The 24457-nt window shown below is 32.9% G+C and overlaps 11 protein-coding genes across 11 annotated transcripts, besides 6 other annotated features; 6 read left to right on the forward strand and 5 right to left on the reverse strand.

Annotated features, from left to right (window-relative positions):
• Positions 1 to 11402: part of a mobile genetic element that runs on past the window's edge.
• Positions 317 to 691, reverse strand: TVAGG3_0420850 (uncharacterized protein; the record flags this gene model as incomplete). Its single annotated transcript, XM_051233424.1, has 1 exon — positions 317 to 691. One exon carries the CDS (start codon positions 689 to 691, stop codon positions 317 to 319), a length of 375 nt encoding a protein of 124 aa, XP_051103154.1.
• On the forward strand, positions 799 to 1659 carry TVAGG3_0420860 (KilA, N-terminal/APSES-type HTH, DNA-binding family; the record flags this gene model as incomplete). The annotated part of the gene is made up of 1 exon (XM_051233425.1): positions 799 to 1659. The coding sequence occupies one exon, from the start codon at positions 799 to 801 to the stop codon at positions 1657 to 1659; it is 861 nt and encodes a 286-aa protein (XP_051103155.1).
• On the reverse strand, positions 1764 to 2237 carry TVAGG3_0420870 (uncharacterized protein; the record flags this gene model as incomplete). The annotated part of the gene is made up of 1 exon (XM_051233426.1): positions 1764 to 2237. The coding sequence occupies one exon, from the start codon at positions 2235 to 2237 to the stop codon at positions 1764 to 1766; it is 474 nt and encodes a 157-aa protein (XP_051103156.1).
• TVAGG3_0420880 (organellar and viral DNA polymerase type B) lies at positions 2755 to 3856 on the forward strand (the record flags this gene model as incomplete). The annotated part of the gene is made up of 1 exon (XM_051233427.1): positions 2755 to 3856. A coding segment is annotated over one exon (1102 nt), but the record flags the coding sequence as incomplete, so codon positions are not given.
• Positions 3910 to 6603, forward strand: TVAGG3_0420890 (organellar and viral DNA polymerase type B; the record flags this gene model as incomplete). The annotated part of the gene is made up of 1 exon (XM_051233428.1): positions 3910 to 6603. The coding sequence occupies one exon, from the start codon at positions 3910 to 3912 to the stop codon at positions 6601 to 6603; it is 2694 nt and encodes an 897-aa protein (XP_051103158.1).
• Positions 9129 to 9914, forward strand: TVAGG3_0420900 (uncharacterized protein; the record flags this gene model as incomplete). Its single annotated transcript, XM_051233429.1, has 1 exon — positions 9129 to 9914. One exon carries the CDS (start codon positions 9129 to 9131, stop codon positions 9912 to 9914), a length of 786 nt encoding a protein of 261 aa, XP_051103159.1.
• A 777-nt stretch (positions 11403 to 12179) lies between the features above and the next one.
• TVAGG3_0420910 (uncharacterized protein) lies at positions 12180 to 12932 on the forward strand (the record flags this gene model as incomplete). The annotated part of the gene is made up of 1 exon (XM_051233430.1): positions 12180 to 12932. The coding sequence occupies one exon, from the start codon at positions 12180 to 12182 to the stop codon at positions 12930 to 12932; it is 753 nt and encodes a 250-aa protein (XP_051103160.1).
• A 1562-nt stretch (positions 12933 to 14494) lies between these two features.
• On the reverse strand, positions 14495 to 14872 carry TVAGG3_0420920 (protein of unknown function, DUF4106 family; the record flags this gene model as incomplete). Its single annotated transcript, XM_051233431.1, has 1 exon — positions 14495 to 14872. One exon carries the CDS (start codon positions 14870 to 14872, stop codon positions 14495 to 14497), a length of 378 nt encoding a protein of 125 aa, XP_051103161.1.
• Positions 14873 to 17050: 2178 nt separating this feature from the next.
• On the reverse strand, positions 17051 to 17652 carry TVAGG3_0420930 (protein of unknown function, DUF4106 family; the record flags this gene model as incomplete). Its single annotated transcript, XM_051233432.1, has 1 exon — positions 17051 to 17652. A coding segment is annotated over one exon (602 nt), but the record flags the coding sequence as incomplete, so codon positions are not given.
• A 1666-nt stretch (positions 17653 to 19318) lies between these two features.
• Positions 19319 to 19345: a mobile genetic element.
• An 89-nt stretch (positions 19346 to 19434) lies between these two features.
• Positions 19435 to 20738: a mobile genetic element.
• TVAGG3_0420960 (Mariner transposase) lies at positions 19531 to 20658 on the forward strand (the record flags this gene model as incomplete). Its single annotated transcript, XM_051233433.1, has 1 exon — positions 19531 to 20658. The coding sequence occupies one exon, from the start codon at positions 19531 to 19533 to the stop codon at positions 20656 to 20658; it is 1128 nt and encodes a 375-aa protein (XP_051103163.1).
• An 872-nt stretch (positions 20739 to 21610) lies between the features above and the next one.
• Positions 21611 to 21637: a mobile genetic element.
• Positions 21638 to 22173: 536 nt separating this feature from the next.
• On the reverse strand, positions 22174 to 22525 carry TVAGG3_0420980 (uncharacterized protein; the record flags this gene model as incomplete). The annotated part of the gene is made up of 1 exon (XM_051233434.1): positions 22233 to 22514. The coding sequence occupies one exon, from the start codon at positions 22512 to 22514 to the stop codon at positions 22233 to 22235; it is 282 nt and encodes a 93-aa protein (XP_051103164.1).
• A 476-nt stretch (positions 22526 to 23001) lies between these two features.
• Positions 23002 to 23038: a mobile genetic element.
• Positions 23039 to 23643: 605 nt separating this feature from the next.
• Positions 23644 to 24457: part of a mobile genetic element that runs on past the window's edge.

The following is a 24457-nucleotide window of genomic DNA, read 5'->3' on the forward strand; positions in this document are numbered from 1 at the left end:
TTCCTCATTTGCTAAGGATTCCAAAAATGAAAAAATCGTTGATTTCGGCTGAGAAAAAACGGCAAAAACCCTTCTTCCACGGGAACAAAGAAATAAAGAAGAAATAAAGTAAATTTTTTATTTATTCCCGTGGAAGATAGAGCACTTTTATGACACTTTTTATTCACGACAAACAAGACAAATAAAGAAAATAAGAAAATACGGCGCTGTCGCGGTTCGAACCACAGACCCTGACCCCTCCATAACACCACCTTAGACCACTGTGCTACGTAGCCTGTCGACATAAGATTTTATAAATTGCATATTTGACGTAAATTTATTTCCATCTGGCTTCCCACTGCATAAGATATTCATACGTGTTTGTAAGACATTCATTAAACTTCTTTTCTATTGCATCTAATCTTGCGTTATTTTTTTCAATAACTTGTCTGTATTCTTCATCATCTCCAGCAGTGTTTGGGTCTTCACGTTTAAAATATTCATTGTTAACCAATTTTTTATCTACAAATTTTATTAGTGTTTGATTCACTTCGTTATGATAACGGTCATATTCTTTCAATACGTAAGTGAAGACAAAATGCGTCGTACCTTCAATCTTAAAGCTTAAAGAACTTTCAACACAGTTTTGAGGGTCTGTCAGTGCGTCAATGAGATAGTATTCGAAGTCAGTCAATAATCTTTTTAAAGTCATTTCATACAGGATAAAATTTAATGTTGTGAAGAAATAGTGTTTATCTCAAAAAAAATAAAGTTAGTTTTTATTTTATTTATTTTTTTATCCTGTATGTAAAGACAGATATGTCAACATTAGAGAACACAACAACTGCTATCGTTCATGAAGTCATAAATGAAGAATACGAATACATACAGTATAACAAACAATTGAGACTCATTCGTTCTGTCAAAGACGACATGTACCAAATGCAAAGTATTTTGACGGCTTGTTTTGCTCCAGATACTAAGCTTCCTAAAGACTGGTTTAGGAACCAAAGCACCATAGAACTATTAAGTGAAGCACAGCGAGACGTACTTTTTTCTGAAAACAGTGAAGAACAGCGAGTAGGTAAAAAATCCCAGTCGCCAAAACTCTATGAAAACCGTGAAAAATTGCCAAACGGTTTGAGAGGATATTATGTTCATAGACTTTTAGTAAATGCAGTTGCAATGTGGGCTTCACCACGTTATGCTTGGAATATTTACAAACTTCTTGACGAACTTCACAGACAAGAACGTGGAGAGATGGAAAAGAAACTTCAAGCAAAAGATGAAGTCATTGAATCCAAAGACAAAAGCATACAGAAAAGAATACCGCGTTCAGTACCAAAAGGAAAGGAAAAGAACTATAAGTATATGATTTATACTGAAGAGTTGGAGAATGAAGAAGACAGAGATATGGTTATGTTGCATTTAGTCAGAAGAAACAACAAAAGCTTTTACGACCTTGCTAAAATATATAAATCTGACAGAAACTGGTTCTATCGTGAAAACTTACCGATTTCAATGACACCGAATGAGCAAATAAAAGAAATTGTCAAAAATACTCTTCCTCAAACACACTATGACATCAAAGGTTGCACAATACTTACCTTCAAAGAAGACTTACCATTACTGAAGGAAAAAATAACAGAATATTTCGATAACTTCAAAGAGGAAGAATGAAGTCACGACAACATTAACGAAGAAGTCACGACAACATTAACGAAGAGAGAATGAGGTGAAAAAACAGGTGAAATCTCACCTCTTCACCAAAAATATATTTTTGGTTAAATAGCTTCAGGGTCAATTTCTTCAACCATTTCACTTCCTTCGTCAATGTCAATAGAAGCTTCTTCAACCTTTGGTAAGAACTTTTGTATAACATCTTTGTTCGTTATTGTCTTCAGAGATGAAGGATAATATTTCACATTTATTTCACCCTTCTTATATTCTTTCTGTTCGGAAAGATTTAAAGCAATACTGAAGAAGTCAATGTTGGAGTTCTTTATAACAGTATAATGAGTATCTTTGACATTCACGAAGAAACCCTTTTGTTTCAAAACTACTGCTAACTCTTGTGAAGTATAACGTTTGCGGTCAATGACAATAGCTAATGGTCTGACATACTGACCGAACTTAGATTCTTTCACAAACTTCTTGTTAAAGATAACATTGACGTTTGAAGCACCATTGAACTCATTCTTGATGGCAGTAGCGAGAGCATTGTATGAAAAGAACTTGCAATCTTGCATGTGTTTCATTAAAATAAAAATATTAAATTATTTTGAAAAATAACTTAAAAAAATGTAATCTAATTTTTCAAAAAATATTTTTTATCCGATAGAAAAGATGACAGAAAAATTAACTTTTTACATAGCGCCAGACCCTTCTTGCCCACATCCTTTTAAGCCACAATATATAGACATAGAACTAAATAGAGAAAGCGAAATTCCACAATATATATACATAGAACTAAATAGTGAAGGCGAAATTCTACAAACAGAAGAAAGCGAAATTCCACAAACATATAGAGACCTAGATAACGAAAATGGATATGCGCTATTCTGGTTAGATTGTCCTTATAAAATGTATGAAAAAAAGGCTTTATATGAAGAATATAGAAAATATTGTCATGAAAACGATATAAGACCAAGCTCTAGAGAAAAATTCTATGCTGGTATAAAACATCTTTTCGAAGTTCGGAATGGCAAATATATAAAGAAATAATTTTTCTAAGTTTATTTTTTCGAAAAAATATTTTTTTATTTCCTACTAAAGATGTATCGGAAGTTGTCTAAGTTAGAACACTCGGAAATAAAACAACTTCTTACAGAAGCTAATATAGATGTTGCAAAACATTACGCGACAAACAAAAAAGCACTCGCTGACTTCATTAAAGACTACAATGGTGCAATAAGTTATGATAGAATTCATGAGTTCATAAAGCCGCAACGCGGCGAGGACGAAGTCCATGCAAGAGCATTTCCTTTAAATGACATTGCTATTGACTTATATCATAGACGTTCAGTACCTCATGAAGTAAGAAGAGAAATGTTTGACATAACAAATGCGAACGTTGGTCATACTCGTAAAGCTCTTTCGCATGATGTTCGTCAAGAAATGTTTGACATAACAAATGCAAACGTTGGTGAAACAAGAAGAAGAGACGACACACTGAAACAACAGAGAAGAGAGATGTTTAAAAGTGCTATAGAACAAGTTCGCAAAGCTAACGATGTCATTCGTTCCATTGACGACAAACCAAAAGAAGGTGAGAGATGGTTAAAGAAAGATGAAGAGAATAGGAAGAGAAATGTGAAGTCAGGCAATAGACTCATTGACTTTAACATCGAAGCTTTAGATGAACCAAACAGAGAATATTTACACAAACATTTCGGTAAGGTTTTCATGAGACTCTTAGAGAAAATTAAAATAAACTCGCAACAAAGATGGATGGTATGTTATAAACTTGGTGGAAAGTATGAATGTTCTACGTTAAACCTCAATAATATTGGAACATTACTACATCAGCTCTTGAAGGAGAACTTTATATCAGAGATAGAAGCAAATGCTGCAGGTATTGTTGAAATGCACTATGACTTCTTCTTGACAAACATAAAGAATCTTACTGAAATAAAGATGTATGATTTAACAGAATATGAAGGCTTAACGATGTCAGATGTAAAGAAAGGCAAACCAAAAAAGAGACCATATAGAGATGAAAGCACACTGACAAATGACCAGAAAGCCATTTTGGAAGCTCTTAAGCAAACAGGAAACCCAGCACTTATAGAAAGCTTTTGGAAAGATAATGGTGAAAAGAAGTTTTATAAGAAGAGAAGCGGTCAGTTATGGAAGTATCTTTGCACATTACCTATAAATCTTGAACGCTACCAAATCTTCAATGAACTGAACAAAAGAACTGCAATACTTATGACAGAGGACAATTGTTTCGTTTATGCTTGCATTCAGGCTGGAGTAAATGAAGAAACTATTGACCACATGAGAGAAGTCATTCGTGTTAGAGACTTTCCTCAAAGTAAAGTACAAGAAATTTCTGACGCAACAGGTATAGCATTTAATGTTACCATTGGTTATTTCAATGACTCAAGACATAATGAAATAAAGAGATATATACCAAAAGAATGCGAAACTGTTAGAACTATTGACTTACTTCTTGTTGAAGACCACTACATGCTAAATGAAAGACTTCCAATGACAACATACTTCATTCGAAACTATAAAGAAATTCTCAAAGCTTGTGGTGGAATGAACATTGAGAAACAGATGAAGATTTATACAAAGAGAGAAGATAAATATGTAGTTCGTTATGATAGAACAACACCGTTATGGGATGTTATGAAAACATTGTGGGAGTGCAAATATTTCGAACCTATTTCTTATGGAGAACTTTTCACATATACTACTGACTTATATAAACAGAACCTTGCACCATTTAAAGATTTGACATATGCTCCAAAGTATTGTGTACAACTGAAGAAGAAAGCAGAGTCAAAAGAAGTAAATAAAGCTAAATGTAAATTCATTCCTGAGCACGTTTTCTTTGCTGACTTTGAGTGTAGTACGGATGGCTTTCATAAAGCTTTTAACATCTGTTATGACAGTGAAGATGGTTCAGTGAGTGAAAGCATTTGGGGTCAAAACTGTGCAACAGAATTTTTGGAAAGACTCCCTGACAAGAGTTTAATATATTTTCACAACCTCAGTTATGACATAAACTTCATCTTAAGACACATGACAGAAGTGAAAGGAACTCCCATCATTAAAGGTTCACGAACAATGCAAATAACTGGTTTATATAAAGGACGGGCAATTATTATAAAAGACTCTTACAGTGTTATAAATAAGAAGCTTAAACTATTTCCTGCTATGTTTAACTTACAAACAGGACCGAAAGAAGTATTTCCATATAACTACTACAGCAGTGTTTTGTTAGCAAATGACAACAGAACTGGTGTCATTTCTGAAGCATGTAAGTTTATCCGGGATGCAGATACATTTATGAAAAACATAGATTCCATCAAAGGTTGCAGAATAGATGAGAACCACTTCGACTTAGAAAAATATAGCACGTTTTACTGCAAACAAGATGTAAGAATTTTAAGAGAAGGTTTTGTAAAGTTCCGCAATGACTTATTGAAAGAGTTTGATTTAAACGTTTATGACTACGTTAGTATTTGTTCAATTGCTAACAAATTGTTTGAGAACAGAGTATACTTCCCGAATGGAAATCTTTATGACCTCTCAAATAAACCAAGAGAATTTATTTCGAGATGCATTCAAGGTGGAAGATGTATGTTGTCAGATAACATGAAACAAAAGAGCAAAAAGAAACTCATTGCTGACTTCGACACTGTTTCATTATATCCTTCAGCTATAGCAAGACTTTATACTTTAGAAGGTATTCCAAAAGTATTGAAGGAAGAAATGTTAAACACAGAGTATCTCATGAGACATTTATTCGATGATGACCAAAAGGAACCCATTGGTGAAAAGTTTATGTCTGGCTTCTTTGTTCTCATTAAGATAACAGAGATTGGTATACCCAGACACTTTCATTTAATAGTTTGCGACCCTGAACTAAATCCAGAACTTAACGTTCCAAGAAGTTCAAACACTTGCTGTCTCATGTATGTTGACCATATAACATTACAAGACCTCATAAAATATCAAGGTGTCAAATGTGAAGTGTTGCAAGGATACTATTACGATGGAAACAGAGATATGAGAATAAGAGATGAAGTAAAGAAGTTGTTTGAGTTAAGGTTAAAGTATAAGAAAGAAGAAAACCCCTTACAAGAAATTATAAAACTCATTCTGAACAGCATTTATGGCAAAACTATTCTATCTCCTATTGAGTCAAAAATAACCATAGTAGATGACAAAGATGCTATAAGATATGCTATAAGAAATTACAACCATATAGTGAAGTTCGAAGGTTTGGATGGTTCAGATAAAACTATTTTCAAGCTAACGAAAAGCATTTGCAGACACTTTAACTTCTGTCCACTTGGTGTTAATATTCTGTCTATGTCAAAACGTATTATGAATGAAGTATTCTGTACTGCAGAGGACATGGGTCTTCAAATATTTTACCAGGATACCGACAGTATGCACTTATATAATGAAGACATCCCAAAGCTTGCAGCAGAGTTTAAGAAGAGATACGGTAGAGAACTTATAGGAAAGAACCTTGGTCAATTTCATAGCGACTTTGCAGAAATAACACCTGGAAAACAAAGTTTAGCTTATAAAAGTATTTTCTGTGGAAAGAAGACCTACATAGACTTACTCACGAATGATTTAAATGAAGTTGCATTTCACTGCAGAATGAAAGGCGTGAAGCAAGATGTTATTGCTTTAACCGCTAATGAAATGTTTCCTGAAGCTATACAATGCTATTACAATGAAGATAAGAACATTCACATACCTGTTGGAACATATGACAAAGACTCTGAGTTCAGTTTAATGAAACTTTACAAAGCACTTTATGATGGTCAAGAGATTGCATTCGACTTATGTAAGTCATGTCAACCTTGCTTTGCTGAAAAGTTCAACTTTTCAATAACGACTAAAACAAGCTTTATTCGTAAGTTGAAGTTCTGAGGTCATTTATTTTTGTCAGCAATGAGGTCATTTGTGATAAAAATAAGCCGCTAGCGGCATGGGCGAAGCCTATGTGGTCATTTACAATACAGCTATTGTAGAGTTTAACAATTGTGCTTCAATGTATAAACAATCTTTCCCATCTGGAGGTAAGAACACTGGGCACTTATGGTCATGAGTGGAGAACATGTCTATCCAAAACTCACGATTGAAGCCAGTAAGCTTGTAATACTTAGGATTTGACAGTGGTGAAGTTCTTGTATGACCAATGAACTCATTTTCAACTCCCTTACTTAAGTTTGAATATAATATAGCTTGCTTTCTATCCCAAATGCCAGGTGTTACAATCTTTGAAAATTCATTTTTCCTCGGAAGTATTGCATCATAATTGAAAACATTCTTGAAGTCTTCATTGGGTTCAGAGATTTGAAACCTTATACGTAATGGATTTTCTTTCTTTTTAGCGACTTCATTGAATGGTGAATATATAACAAACTGACAGTCATGAGTTCCATCTTCATTTTCATTAAATTCATAATGAAAGTCTATAAGTTGTGGCTGACTACCTTCTTCTTTCAGTTGTGCAAGAAACTCACGTAAAGGCTGTAAAGTTTGTACTTCAATATTGAACTTTTTCTCGAACATCTCATTAAATGAAATCATACATTGCAACAATGTTGTATCGTCTTTAAAGTATTTGTATATGTGAATGTTTTGGGCGCTTAAAGACTGTTCGTCATTTTCTATCTCGACTTGAAGTATAAAGTCAACCTTTCTGAAAGCACGTGTTATATACATAGATGTTATGCCAATGTACTTCTCTTCATTTATGTTCACAATCCAGTCTGTTGGAAACTTAAACGTTACTCTGTTCCCCTTTATTTTGACGTCAGGGTTTTCACTACTGAACGCAACAGATAAAGGTATTTGTCTATACATTTAGTTTGGATAAAAATAAACCATTTACTCTTTCTTTGCTTCAGCTTCCTTTGCTTTTTGTTCTTCCTTTGCTTTTGCTTCTTCTCTAGCTTTTTTCGCCAGCAAACGTGGGTTCTTCTGTCTTCCAGCAGCTAATGCAGCTAGTTGTTTTTCACTAAGTTTTCTCTTTGGTCTCTCTGGCTTTTGTTCTGGTTTTTGTTCCTTCAGTTCGGATAAAATTTGTTCACGAATTTCTTTCTTCAATGCTTCAACATCTATGACCCCTTGGGTCTTGTCCGTAGGATTTGACTGAGTCATTTGACTGTAGATAAAAAACTAAATTAAAACTTTAACCGATGTAAAATGAGCTTGTCAAAATCAGAACGAGAGTCTATTATATTAAATGACGCCAGAGGAATACAACATCCTTTCTATTATGTAAGTCAGAGTAAAGATGGTAAAATATATGTAAGAAAAAGAAAGGTTCCATTAGCGAATACAGAGAGCGACAACATTAAGGTGCATGGCAACCGAGCGAAGCCCATATAAAACCTTCTGTACAAACTGAGCCACCAAAAGAACAAGAAGAAAAGAAGCCAGATGTACTTTCAATAACGAACCAAGAGCTTATTGCAAAGTTCGTGAATTTCATTGAAAAGCAAACCGAGTCAAAGAACCCTGACCCACCAGTGAAAGAAGTCGAGACAAAAGAGAATGTACAGTTCATTGAAAATGTCAAGAAACAACTTCCACCACGAATACCAAGAAGAAGAGTGAGAATAATGAAGTAAATAGATATTTTTATCTGAAGTAAATACATGCAGAACGAACAGTTAAACGAATTTACTCCAGCAGAGCATATTCATCAGATTCGCTCATATTTCGATATCATAGACAATGCAGTTCAAATTGGTGACACTAATAGAAAATATTCTGACGCAAAGATTCCATCACAACCTGGAACTGCTAAAGATAACACATGGGTAACATTCAATCTCTCACCTCCTGGTGAAAATATGTTGGACCTTTACAATACATTCATTACGTATAAAATGGAAGGTCAATTTATTGTAGATAAAGAAATTGGTTCAGGTTCCAATAAAACAAACCCACCAGGATTTTGGATTGGTTTCGATGACGCTTTCTATGCAGTTGCTGGATATCAAATCCTTGCAAATGGTCGTATCGTATATTCTCAAGACAACGCAAGAGAAGAAGCATATATAACTTCAAACTCACAAACTACCGAACAAATAAAGAAAGTCGATGTTTTTTCAAAGACTCGACATAAAGATGTATGGAGTCATTCGGGAACATGCAGAACAGGACAAATTGTTGGTGGTCCAATTACAGCAGGAAAATCATTTGATTTTAAGCTTCGTTTAAGAATTCCTGTTAGAAGATTCCTTCCATTAGAACCTATTCGATTTATTCCAGCTTTTGCAGGAAACATTCAGCTTAAAGTAAAGTTCAGTAGCGACGCCTTACAATGCACATCTATATCTGTAAATGATATCATTGCTTTCAATCCAACTCTTAAAGTTGCATTTGCTTCAGGTTCAAATCCACCGACAAATAAATTTGTTCCATGGAATGAACCATTCACTATGATAACGAGTGCAACTGAAGCTAGTGGAACAGTTACTATTACAACTGTAACCCAGCAACTATTTCGAACAAAGATGGATTTTAATGAATGTTTTATTCATCCAAAGTCATTCTCTTTAGACCCTAACATTTATACAGAACTTGTAGAACATTATACAAACGAGGCTTTATGTTTTCCTGTTAAAGTTATGGATTGGATTCCTATGGATGGTTCATTCTCAAAGAATACAGATAGTTCAAGTGCAACATTTACAGCAGCTTATACGCCTATTAATGTTAAAAGTATTTGGGCACTATTTAGAAAGAAAGACAACTATTATGTTAATTTTGAGAACCCTAAGTTTAAATATCTTCAGCTTTCCATGGGAGCTTATGGAAATATGCCTGCAGAACCTGAAAAATCATATGGACCTGTATTTTATGAAATGGTTGCGAACGCTTGCAATACAAACAATGATATGATTGGATTTAATGAAGATGTTATGAGGTCATTGGTGGATGATGGTAGTGTGGAACATAAATGGGATAGCTATGACAACACACATTTCTTATGTGGTTTTCCAACAGAAGTGGACTTTTGCTTCCAGCAAGGTCAAACATCTACTGCTCCAATAACATACAAATTGTCTGTTAAAGGACCTATTGAACTAGCAACAGAAAATGTACCAAAGCCACTTATTGGATTTATGAGGGATTGTTGCTTTGCAATACAAGTAAGACAGTCAGGCATACCAATAATAAGACTTGACGACTATAACTTAGCAGCGGACGACAGTGAGGAATAAAGGATGAACGTTTATTTTTAAAGCTTATAAATGAGTTCTTCATCAAGCTCTCGTGAACCTTCACCATCTGTGAAACAAACTTTACCAAACGATTATGGAGCACCTATTGAATATTTCTTACGAGCTGCACAATGGCAAAGAGCAGTCTCACCAAGGTTAGGTGTTCCACCAGCTCCTGTCAAAAATAGCATTTGGTCAAGTCCTTATATAAGATATGGTCTCCCACTAGGTTTGCTAGCTACAGCAGGAGCAGTAATGATGTTGAAAAGAAACAAAGCAAATGTTATAAATAATACTGAAGTAGCTGAATTTGAACAAACTCCGACACCATCGCCAAAACCAACGCCTTCACAACAACACCTTCAATGACTCCTGAACCTATGAAAGTACAAACTCCTGTTCAAAAGTCAACTCCAAAACCGACTCCAACATTTAAACCAGAACCTACTCCTCAAATAAATCGTAAAACTCCTGCGTTTCCTTACTGAAAAAATAATGTTATTTTTATTTTATTTGAACATTTTATTTAGAGTAAAATGACGACTAAAGTCACTGAAGCAATGAAACAAAATTTTTGGTAGAATACATTAAATCAGGAGCGGTTCCAGAAGGTTTTTACGTTCATACTATGAAGGATGGTAGAGTTCAGTTTAGAAAGATAAAGCAACCATTAGATAGAGAAGGTATATTAAGGAAGATTAAACTTCATGAGGACAACATTGCTGAACTTAAGAAGAAGTTAGAAGAGTTGGAGAAAGGAAGAGAGTTATAAAGTAATGAATTCAACAGACCCAAAGGGTCAGAGCCGCTTTGCGGCTAGGGTGAAAAAAGAGGTGAAAAAAGAGGTGAGATTTCACCACTTCACCTAAATTTATTTTTTCACCTCTGACAACGTTTATTTTTAAGTTTATTTTATTATTTAGCGAGAACGTTTATTTTTAAAGTTTATTTTTTATTTTATTTTTATTTTATTTGGATGTAATGACAGAACAAAAGCAACTCATACAAATCAAAACATATAACAAACATACATTTAAACATTTATTCTTCCTTCCTGAGCATAACATGTTCTTTCAAATACATCCGAACCAGTTGACTTTTCATTGACTGTTTATAAAGATAGAAATAGTTATATCATTAAACCATACGATGACGAAGGTAAGTTATGTAAATTGTACGTTAAGAAGTTAGAGAAAGTTTATGGCTTCAAGTATGACTACAATAGGGTTAACACTGATGATGAAGATATTGAGGAAAATTTATGAGAACATTAGTGAAGTCGTTAGTGAGACGATAGTGAGAACGTTTATTTTTACATTAGTGAGTTCGTTAGTGAAGTGGTTGGCGGCTTTGTAAATATTTAAGGTTAAGTTAGTGTTGTCGTTTGTGTTGTAAAATATACGTTAACGGTTTTGTAAAGTGTCAAATTCACAAGTATTGGGTAAAGTGGAACGCAGTGTCACCATACCCAAGACTTGTATACTAACTATAGAGAACTTGAAAGTTCATGCTATGACTCCGATGCTCCATATTTTGATGATAAACAAACTCATTTAAGAATTACAAATCCGGCTCATGATGTGAACCAATTAGGTGACACATATATTAAACGCAAAGTTAAAGCAACTCTAGTTTCAAATAAAGCTTCACATGTGATGCCGCTTTTAAATGCATGCGTTTATTCGTTGGTTACAAATCATCAAATCAAAGCTTTAAACAATTAGAAGTAGAAACCGAAAGAGGTGATGCCGGTTATCTTCAGATGGATTGCGCCCGTGAATCTTTCGCATTTGCAACATATAAACCAAAATCAGAAAGGAAAGTTAAAAAGTTTGTTCATTCGTTATATAATAATGTTCAAAAATATGATAACTCAGTATGTGGTAAATATATTGACCCTTCAGAAGTTTTCAAGAGAGCAAATGAAGAAGTTGATGTCACTTTGATATGATTATTCCGGTAAATGATTTGTTAGCATTTCAGGCGTTCGATGATTATCCTAAATCATTTGGTGATATCATTCTTAAATATTATGTTTTCAGGGATACTTTAGTATTTTGTCAGGTTGACCCGTTAAGAGTTGCTGATTTACAAAATTACGTTTATGAAAAGATAACTGATGAAAATTATGAAAAGATTATGAATCATGTTTATAAATATGATCGCAAATTCCAACAAATCGGACTTCCTGCCAAATTAATTACAAGCTTAGCCGCTACATCTGCTGACGCAACAGTTGATGACGTTATTATTTCATGCACAAAGATGGAAGTTTTAGAGGATAAATGCATTACACCAGGATACGGTTTAATTGAAGAATCAGTTAAAGCAATACCACGTTTATTCAGTAAGGAAGATCCATTCATGATTCCAGCTCAACATATTGACGTTCGTTCACTAAATGGAGGTTGCATCACTCCTGAAGGTATTAGCTCAGATTTCTCATACGCTCTTCATAATGTTACAGATGTTGTGTTAGCATTTCCGAAGAATGCAATGCAAAGAACAGTTTTAGAAAATCCAATGCTTCGAGGTCTTCAGGTCACTATAGATTCCAGAAACTTCCCCGATCAAGCGATGACCACAGTGGGCGACATATTCTTTACACGTATGCTTCAAGCTTCTGATTTAGATGGAGTGAATGAATGCACAGAAGAATACGAGGACTCATTAACTAGACCACTGAATGCAGATGATGGCACGCCATTAGCTAGAACATGGAAAGACCAAACTTCATTCTTATGCACTATTCCAGTTCAACGTGATGGAGCGGGTATATTCTTTGATGGATTAGAAACTTTCAACTCACAAGTTACAGTACAAGTGAATGCTTATCCAATCATTCAGGGTGAAAATGACACTTACTGTTCAAAGGTGACAAATCCTCCTCAGGTTTGGTTTACTAGGACTACATATTGGACATGGACACCGGATGAAGGTTTGAAATATCATCCAACAGGTACACCACCACAGTATAGAAGTTCATATGATGAAATATTGATGAATAGAAATGTTTAAAATTATAAATTTATTTTTGATTAAATGGATTTAAATTCATACACTCCTTATGAAGAATTAGCAGGAGTATATAATACATACATAGATGATATGATTAATGAAGCATTGAGTGATAATAGAAATGCTCTATCTAAGGAAAAATTAATGAAAATTCCATATTCTGAATGTTACTTAAATTCAATCACTGCAGCAATTGGTAAACAGAATAAAGGTAAAACATTAACGATATTAAAACAAATTATCATTATTGCTAACACTTCCCCCTATTCACACGTGTTAATTTATATCAACCGTTCAGGTTCACCTTCAGATGATACATTTGAATCTTTAAAGCATTTAATCAAAATTCCAATTATTTATTTATCACAAGAAGAAGCAGAAGATTATTTAAAAAACTTTTTAATGTATAAAGAATTATATAATACAATCAAGAAGCAAGGATTAGAGGATAAAATTATTGATAAACAACGGGATGAATTATTTGAAACACTTTCTATTTCAAATTTTTGATAGAGAATTTTTGCATTCACTCATTTTTCTAGATGATGCAGTGAAATCAAAACTAATAACAAATGAGAAATCATATTTTAATCAGTTATTAACTCAATGTCGACACATTCAGTGTTCATTCTTTATGGCTGTTCAATATTCAAAGCATTAAGCACAAACATTAAACAAATCTATCAACCCTTTTCATTTTCAGTGGGTTTAGTCGTCAACAGTTGAACGTTATGCTTTATCAAGTGAATTTACCAATGAGCATTAATGAACTTTACACACAATATCAGCAATTAGGTGAACATGGAAAAATAATAGTTGATTTAAATAAAGGAAGTGTTAAATTTGATTAACTTTTTATAATTAATTTTTATTTTTTATTTATAATTAAACATGACAGAAATAGCAAATCTTCTACAGGTTCCATTAAAACAAGGAACAAACAAAAAGGGTGCATATAATAGAACTATGAAAGTTCCTGATGGAATGAAAGAATTAGTTCATATTGTTGCTGGTCTTCAAAAAGATGTTAAACAAATGAGAAACGTTTTAACATTACCAGAAGCTCAAGCATATGCCAAACGTCAAGGTCCAAATTGGGAAGCACACGAAGCAGACATTACAGGTCCAAATGGAAAACTTTTTGAACTTGATGAAATAAATAGGAGAGAATTGGTCAGAACAACTTGCAGAAGGTTTATTTCAATGTCTTGTTCCACGTATAAGAAAGAGTTGTCAATAGAAATAATATGAAACCTGTCGCAAGCAATATCTACTGTTGTTGAAGAACCTTCTCCAAACTCACCTACGTTTCCATAAGAAACAGCAGTTGTATATTCGTAAGTTCAGGAACTATTTCTGACCTTCTAATGGCATTGTCGCATTCGTTATACCATTCGGAAACATTTCCATTCATAGCATCCAAAACTGTTGGCGTTATATTCTGAGCGGCGTACATTTCATATGAGTAAAAATATAGAATAGTTGGATTTATATGTCATAATAGAACCCACGTGGACCAAGCTTTACTTTCTTCCTGACTGAGTTTTTAACTTCTTTTTCCTTCATTGCCCTCTGCTTGAAGTTGTTGCCATCTTTGCATTATGTTCATCTAGTATGTTGCAAATTTCCCATGTCCTTTTTGCCTTTTGGCTCTGGTCGCCCATCTCAGGTAACCTATATCCTAGAAAGAGTTTGTCATAGTCTGTATTTGAGTCTTCGCGTATTGTTTGCATGACTCTTTCCTGAGTTTCCGGTTCAAGCTCTTCAAACAGTGCCTGTCCATATGGAATATGCTCGTTTCCAAATATATGTTTTTGTAGCCATTCTGGTTTTCTTTCCATGTTACCAACTATATCTTTTGTGAATGGGAAAGCTTCTACCCAATCTTTCAGTCTTGCGTCGTTTATTTCTGTAGTTGGTTTTATTTTGTCAAGGAACATGTTTTTCAATACTAACATTTCATCTGGTACTGTCCATTTGAGTTTTCTTAAATATTCATATCCTTCTCAGTTCATTGTCTGCAAAGTAAGTTTTTATGACATTTTGTAAACTTTCGTTTGCAAGGTCATGTACAATAGGTTCTCTTCCTTCGCTGTCCATAATTTTCTTTCTAAACTCTCACCAAATATACCATCTCTATGGTTCTGTGTAGTTCTTTGAGATAAATGTTCTAGAACGTCAGGTGTTATATTTCCATCAGCCATGTTTATTAATACTGGTTAAAATATCTGCATCTTTCATATCTTTCATGGCATTAAAGCCGCGCTGAAAATACCAGCTATATCTGGTTCACCATTCACTTCCATTGCGTCTACAACTTCTTGGAATTGAGGTTGTAAGTTTTATGAACCACCTATCCGGATTAGCTTTATGACCCCATCTCATTGTAGTTCCATCGTCTGCAGAAACAAAAGTAGGTTTGTTTCCATCTTGGTTAGGTTCTGAATGAACTTTAAACAATGTTTCATTTCTATATGTTTTCTTGAAATTTAACCTTTTATCTTCACCGAGTTCATCCGAAGATTGAACGTTAAATGCTCGTAAGTAAAAAGGGTTGTTGTATTTGTGTACATTTTCTTTCAGTACTTTCATTCTATGCTGAATATTTTCATCTGGTGTTGGAGTCTTTTGTATGTCGGCAAACATTTTTCGATATTCTTCTACTATGTCAGCCGAATCTTTCTTAGACTCTTGGAAAGATTCCATATCACCTCATGCTCTTGTTGAGGGTCAAGATTTTTCGGCTGTTCCAAATCTTCATCTAGTTCTGTGAGGTTAGTTTCCAAAGGAGGGATTTGTTCGTTTCCTTCAGGCTCTTCTAGCTGTTGTTGCTGAACTATTTCTTCCATGTCTGGTTGTATCTGAACTTCTTCCTGTGGAGTTTCTTGTACCTCATCTGCTGGCATTTCATATATTCCGAGACCGTTTTCAACAAATTTCCCTATCTACGTCATCCGCATTCATAAGCTTTTGTTCTTTCGTTCCGTTCTCTATTTTTTACGCGTTTCATGACGAAAGTTGAATTGTCATTTAGCTCTGACATCAAATATCTCGGAGTAAATTCATCCATGTCATTTGGATGATATGCTATTAAATCATATCCCTTTGCGAGCTTGTATTTTCCAGGTTTGAGATTATATCCGTTTTGGTGCTGAGCCATAAAGCTAAATAGGTTCGGGTCAGTATTTCCATCCTTGAACTTTCCAATAGCTTCTTTATATCTGTCACTAAAGTCAACAGTATCTGGGAAACCACACTCTTCTTTAAGCATTTTTAAGAATTCTGGTTTCCTTGTTCTCTACTTCTTTTAGTCCTTGCTCTGTTTGTGGTTGTTGTTGTGCAGGGTTTTGAACTGTTGGTTGCTGTGCTGGTTGTTGTGTTGGTTGTTGTGCTGGTTGTGGAGGTGGTTGTTGTGCTGGTTGTTGTGTTGGTTGTTGTGTTGGTTGTTGTGTTGGTTTTGGTGCATGCCTGTGTCTGTGTCCATGTGACGATGTAAATGTTTTAGGTAGTCCTGGTGCAGGTGCTTCTCTTGGAGGGTTTGGTGGTATATAAGTTCCACCAGCTGGCACATATGTTCCATCTGCAGCGTAATGTCCTACCTGACTTTCCGTTTTTAAGAAAGCATTTACTAGGTCTGTTTTGGTCTGTTGTAACTCTTTTTCTTGACTTTTCACAACAGTTGCTCTAACGGCGTCATAGGCACTTTGAACTGCCTGTCTCGTTGCTGCATCTGTTATTTTCGTCATATTTTGTGCTACTTCTTTTAACTCTTTGTCGAAACCTTCAGACTTCAGTTTTCTTCCAGATGAGAAGTCGTTCACTTGTTTCACCTTACTATGAAGAGCTTCGAAGGCGTTCTTAAAGTCAGCATTCATTAAAGCTTCATTTGAACTGTCTTCATCCGCCTGTATTTTTGTCCTTATTGACCCTATGAGTTGGGCTGCTTTACGTTGGCTTGGGCATCTAACAGCATCATTGTTAGCTTTTATATATTCTGCGCTTTTCATTGCCTTTTGCATAGCCGCGTCGTTATTTTTACTTTCTTGTGCTAAGTTTTCATACTGTACGGTTTGTTTTTGCAACTGTAAAGTTTTTCTGCCTTTACATTTGCTTCAACTTCTTTTTTATACTCATCGCTATCCATATATGTCTTCAGGGCTTTTTGTTTTATCTCTTCATCTTTCAGTATTTTATATTGAGTAGTATGGTTTTTCAAATTTATGACATCTTGTTCCATTTTTGCTACTTCTGTTGCTTTTTCTGACACTTTTTTCGCATATTCCTCTGTACTTAGTTCTTTCAGTTGTTCTTCTTTCTTCTTTTTCTCTACGTTTAACTCATTGAGTTTCTTTGTGTGTCTGTCATATTCTAGTTTCTTTTCGTTTTCACTTATTTGCTTCTGTATGTCTATGTTTGACTTTTTGACATCTGTTATTTGATTTTTGAGTGAACTCAAATTCATTTGACTTTGAGGGTTATAGGCTGTTCCGTCTGCAGCTCCACCATAGCCTGCCATTTTCGCTAAAAGTGCCGCTCTTAAACCTCCACTCTGTGCACCAACAACTCGGTTTAAAAGCATAGGATTGCTTGACATTTGTTGCAACATAGTGGGGTCATTCAGCATTTGTTGTTGCAACTGTTGTTGTGGTGTCAGTTTTACTATTGGATGTTTCAATGCTCTCTTCCTCTTACGTATATTCTTACGTAGCTTACGTGGCATTTTAAGTGAAGTTAAAAAGCGGTTTTTGACAGATGTTTATATGACACTTTCTACCCTCTTGAATTTTCATGAACTTTCTTGTCAATTTTTTGTTGAGACTTCTTCGTAAAGACTTTGTAAAGACTTCTTCGTAAATGTTTTGTTAAGACTTCTTCGTAAAGACTTTGTTAAGACTTCTTCGTAAAGACTTTGTTAAGACTTCTTCGTAAATGTTTTGTTAAGACTTCTTCGTAAATGTTTTGTTAAGACTTCTTCGTAAATGTTTTGTTAAGACTTCTTCGTAAAGACTTTGTTAAGACTTCTTCGTAAAGACTTTGTCAAGACTTCTTCGTAAAGACTTTGTCAAGACTTCTTCGTAAAGACTTTGTCAAGACTTCTTCGTAAAGACTTTGTTAAGACTTCTTCATAAAGACTTTGTTAAGACTTCTTCGTCAATGTTTTGTCAAGACTTCTTCGTCAATGTTTTGTCAAGACTTCATTTATACTAAACATCTTCGGGGGCTAGAAGGCACGAAGTGCCTGGAAGCCATCCCCCAAGAAAAAAAAAACTTCATTATACTCATTCATCCTCAGGGCTAGAAGGCACGAAGTGCCTGGAAGCCCCACTACCTTTTTTTTTTTTTTTTTTTTTTTTCCCTCAATTTTAATTACTTAAACTCATTCTATTTTTTTGACATGTAAATGTCACTTTTACTGAGATCTGACACAATGTCAGATCTCTTTTTTTCGTATATAAGAACATTTCCGCCTTTAATAGCATATTCTTCTGAGTTATAAGTGTATTTAGCTCCTAAATTTCTCAAATAATTGAAACACATTACCGACCCGTAAAATATAGCACAATCTAGTGGTGTGATATAATCTATTTCCTGAATAATATTAAGATTTGGGAATTTACTCTTAAGAGCATCAAATTTATCCCATGCAATGTAGTATAATGGGGATTTTGTTGAATATAAGTTGATAATTTCTTCTTCCGTTTTAATTTCGATGATTTCAAATTTGAAACCTTTATAATTTAAAAGCATTATTAATTTCTTATTATTTGGTTGTATGATACATGAGAATTCTTTTGATATCTTTTGATAAAGTTCTGAATATAATCTAACTTCTTTAACACGAATTTGTGAAAAAATATCAATCAAGGAAATTACCATTTGGATCGATGTTTTGACATTTTTAATAAAATCTATAATTTGTGATGATGATTGTAAAATATTATTGGAATTGACGCCCCAAATAATTTTTGAAGCTTGACTAGGGTATTTGAATACTTCTATTGGCTTAATGTTGCCAAAGTCACACTCGCTCTCATTTGTTGGCTGCTCGAAAGTTGTCATACTTTTTTTATAAAAAAATAAAAATAAAAAATTATATTGCACCACTGATATTTTTGAGAACACATTGAAATTCTTTCAAGTATATATATCACAAAAATATCTATAGCACTATGGAATGACATTGTCCTTGCACTTTTTGAATGAAACATGATAATTTTACCAGCATATGTCCAAAAATTGAGGCAAAGTCTCAATTTTTGATAAATGTTGAAATTACTATAATTCAATGTCGTGTGATTTCTTGAAAAATAATTTTGTATTGTTTACAAATAAAAAATTGACCTAAGGGAGACTAAATTGGTTTACAACTATTCAATTTATGGCATTTAAGGGATGAAATTCTGAAGTTTACATTTTTCGTAAAAATCGGCATTAAAGTATGTGCTAGAATGATTAATTTGGATTATTGATTATGCAATTATTAACTATTAGTGCCAAAATATAGGGTGTCCAAAGGTGCGTTTAGCACAGCGCTCTATATGAGACTATTAAAGGAGATATATGCTGATTATAAATATATAATAAAAAATATGAATATATGTATATGATGAGTATGTTGTATTTTGGCGCCATGCCGGGATATAAAATGAATTTTGAGACAAGAGGCGGTTTCGCGGGAAATTTTGGCGGGATTTTTTTCATTTTTTTAATGAATCATAAAGAAAACATCCTCGCTCTTGCAAAAAATGAACAAGACTGTAAAAAAATCTACGAGACATTGGTAAAATGCTTCGGTATGGATGCTCCTAGCTATTCCACTGTAACGTATCATGTTAGGATGTATAACTTCATGAACAAAAAGGCGCCCATCATAAAAATTGACAAAAAATCGCCGGATCAAAGAAAAATCAAAGCAATTCTTCAAGCGCTAGATGAAGACCCAAGAGCATCACTCAGAAGGATAGAGGAGATGACAAAGATACCACGTACAACAGTCAGTTATTATCTGCACAATTATTTGAACTACAAACTAGCGTATACACGTTGGGTTCCGCACAACCTTAATTCAGTTCAAAAAAAATCTAGAGTCCAATCTTCGAAAGAGCTCCTCTCTATATTGGGTGCGTATCAATCCAAGAAGTTTCGCTTTTTAGTAACAGGGGACGAGTCTTGGTTTCAATATGCAACAGAAGCCAAAATCATGTGGATCCCGAAGGATGAAAATCCGAAAAACATTCCGAAGAAAAAAATTGACACACCAATGATGATGTTGTCGGTTTTTTGGGGCGTGAATGGCATCATCGCAATTGATATTCTTCAAAAACCTAATACGATGAATGCTCAGTATCTAATTGGCAATGTTCTTACTCAAATTATCAATTCTGATGAGTTTGAGAAATCCAAACAACAAAAACAAAAGTTTGCAATTCATTTTGATAATTCAAGAGTTCACAAAAGTCATAAGGTAATGAATTACTTGGTGGAAAACAATGTCAAAGTTGTTCCAAACCCAATTTATTCACCTGATATTGCACCCTCTGACTTTTATTTATTCGGCACGCTAAAAAAGAGAGCTGAAGGACGCGAATTCGCGAGTCCAGATGATCTTGAAAATTTTGTAAGAGAGCAATTTGAGCAATTTTCTCATGATGATTTAAAGCGTGTCTTTCAAGCCTGGATCGATCGCTGCGAACGCGTGATTGAATCCAATGGTGATTATATTTAAATAAACTTTATATATATGTAACTTGTTTATTTCTATTCGCAGTATTCAGGTTTGTGCTAAACACACCTTTGGACACCCTATATTATTACATTTGTTTTTGAATTAAAAAACTATAAATTAGATAAATGATATAATCATTTTTTCAAAAGAATGCCACATCATGCATATTATGAATAAGGACCCATCAAATATTTATTAAATTTATCATATATACCCAAATAAAATTTGATAATTATTCACAAATATTATCAAATTTTATATTTCTAAAAAATAAATATATCATTTACTACAGTTAGGTACAAGAAATGTTATCACATGAAGCTTTTTTGAAATTAAGAATGTTTATTTTCATCTTTGAAACCGTTTTCTCGGTCAAATCCGAGAGATTTTAAACTATTTATATGGCCATTAGAGGTTTATAACTAAAAAAGCTTTTGTTTAAATTCTTAAGCATTGTGTGAATTTTTACTAATAGGTGAGATCTTACATATTATCAATATGTTGAGAAAGTTATTTCGAACTCTTCTTATCACCCATCGTATTCAGAAATGTGATTAATATGGAAGGTGCCTACTTATAGGGTGTAAATATGTTATGATTCCCAGTATCAATATACAAAATATTTCATAGTCTAAGTTATATTAAAGATTTTTTGAAGAAATTAATCTCAAATTCTTTCAGTTAAGTATTTAAAATGGAAAAAGCTTCTGTTTGATTGTTAGACTTATATTAGTACAATCTTTTCATAATTGTTTTATTTCTCAATTCTAAACTGATTTTGAGTTATTTCAAAATCAAAATTGAATTTTTGATTTTTTTCCCCATTGATAGAAAATATTTCTCGACATACTTTTGATGTCAATACATAACTTATCTAATAAAACAAATTTATGTTATAGAAAAATTCGACAATATCACATATTGAGTGAGAAACAGTCGTTTTACAAGATTTTGTAAACTTCAGAATTTCATCTCTTAAATGCACTTTTTCACTATGATGTGATGAATATTTTTTGAAGAAACATGGCCTTAGCATATATATACATCATTATCTATCTTTCAACTGTTTCAGATCTTAAAATTGTTGTATTTACCAAGTAGAAATTAAAAACAAAAATAAAAGTCAAAAAACACTGAATTTTTTTACGAGTAATGTATAGCGCTGAAAATTCACATGAAAGGAAGTCAAACTGTTAGCCATTAAATTTCCTTCCAACAAGTGATAAATTCAGAGCATAATGTGTTGGCATAAAAAAAAAAAAAAATGCAATAAATTCAAGCCATTTTGATTATGACTTGTAAATATTGTATATTATGTTTTTTCGAAAATATAAGTATCAAAGATCTAGATATGCTTATGGTTTTTCAATTATTTAATGCTGAAATAAATTCATATTGAATTTACCCAGCCAAGATCTTTGCAATAGTGCGTAACTGGTAGAGATAGACTTAGTATATAAAAGGTAGAAAAAATTGATCACTTCACTTAATCGAAATTTTTTGTTTTGATTAAATGTAATAGTGAGTTTTATTTATAAGGTCTAAAAATCGTAATATAATATGTAAATGAATATTTATTTCTTCTTAATGGACAAAGTAACGTTGATACTTGGAAATTCGTCAATATCATTTGTTTTTCCTGCAGCAGAGAAAAGCTTTCTCATTGTTGAACCAGAGATAACAACCTTCTTTGAAATTTTCTTTTCCTTTAATTTGTCCTTCTTTGGTTGTTCTTTTCTATCCTTTTTATCCTTCTTCTGTTGTTTATCTTTCTTTTCCTTGCGGTCCTTTCTGCCAACCTCGTCGAGGGACTTATTAAGCTTAGCTTCAGTCTCCTCTGTATATTTTGGTGCCATAGGAAATAAACGAGCTGTGGCGGTTTTTGAAGAAAATTTATCTTTTTCAAAAATACTGTTAAACATGTATTATAATACATCAGTACATTATAAAAATTTATGATTTAGCCACATTTGAACATTTTCATAAAATGTTGGAAAATTATCCCTCATAGTATCAACTCTAATGCGTTGGATAAGATACTCATATTGATATGTAGTTATATTCTCTATCTTATATGTATTTTCAAGGCCAAATCTTAAAACGATATCTAGAACAATGTGGTATTATTGAATGATCTAATCATATGATTCTGCCTAGTATATTTTGCATTCATACCTGCCTTTATCTTATTAAAAAGAAATAATTAAGCTATGATAACGAAATTTTAACTCGAAAATGTCTAAATTTATCATAAACAGCTGAATCTTGATCATTGTTAGCACAAGTTATGGCCATTTAGATAATAAGGAGTTTATATGAAGCATAAAACTGTTTAATACCATGTAATAAACAGAAATTCATCAAAAGTGACAGCTCTCAATTTTTTGACATCTGTAAATTCTAAATTGAATGAGAAAAATGAAATAATACTAAGCATAATACAATATTCTAGATTTAATTATAATTAGGAAAAAGTTAGTTTTGAGAGTACTTTTCATAGGCATATAGAATGAAATCTTCTGAAAAATAATATCACATAAACTCATATTATTTTCTAATATATAACTATTTTATATAAAATCAAATTCAATGATCTTAAAAGCGAAGGATAACCCTCAAAATTTACGAATATAATGAGTGGGAATATAATGCTTATCTATCATAAAACCATATGAAATATCAATTTTTGCTTTACGCCTAATTTTTGACGACAATTAGCAAAAAATGTTAAATGTTAACACTCAGTCCATTTGATTATGAAAAATAAAATTGACTTTGATTAAATGTTTTTATTTATCATGCAATTCTTCTTGCGACCAAAGATTTGAATAAAAGTTCAAAAAATAAGATAGCTTAAAAAATAATATACGGTAGTGTTTACTAATAGATGAATAGTATATAAATTCTATTAAAATGGATTTGATCCAAAAAAATATATAAAATTTGATCATAAATAAAATCGTTTTAAATTACTTCTTCATTTAAGGGTGCACACGAGAGGATCATGTAAACTTCAGAATTTAGAACCTTATTTTTAGGCATTATCTTGGCTACCTATTTAGGCTCGAAAAGCAAAAAAATATCAAAAAATACAACTTGACTCCATTATGACCCTTTCATGGAGGTAGTTTTTATCCGCTAGTATTTTCCCTTTGAATCTCTATACAATTCGAAATCAAATTCAAAACTCAGTAGAAGAAAGGAAGAATCGACTTACTACGGTTGTAATACGAATAAATGCATATATTTAATTATTTTAATTTACATAATAATTGTTTGAAGCTCATATTCCATCAAATTTTAAATAAAAACATTAAAATGTTGAAAATGTTCATATATTTTTAATAGGGTTTTGGCACTTTTTGAGGAATTACTACATACATAGTCGAACTGAACTTGATATTTTGAAATTTAAATTATTTATCAAAATTAAAATTTAACTTGAAATTTATAATTATTTAGTCATATTTTGCATAATTCTAAGTAGATTTTGTAAAAAATCAAGAAAAAAAATTTTAACGTGCTTTATTTTTCTTTTTTATAATAATACATATTATTATATAATTAACATATTCATAATGTTTCACCCTTTCAAAATATAATCCTCCTCCTCCTCTCAAATAAACGTACATACGGGTGGCCTCTTTTTTCAAAAAATTAAAATTTGAAATTTTGGGCTCAAATATTAGAGATTTTTTCAACCTTCAACGATATATGTTGTCTATATCAGACCTCCTTTCTTTTTGATACTTAACATTGTTCCTAAATCTTAGCCGTTAAGGCTGTTCTGAAAAATTTT

This window comes from Trichomonas vaginalis, chromosome V (assembly GCF_026262505.1).
Source record: "Trichomonas vaginalis G3 chromosome V, whole genome shotgun sequence".
Lineage (NCBI taxonomy): Eukaryota > Parabasalia > Trichomonadida > Trichomonadidae > Trichomonas > Trichomonas vaginalis.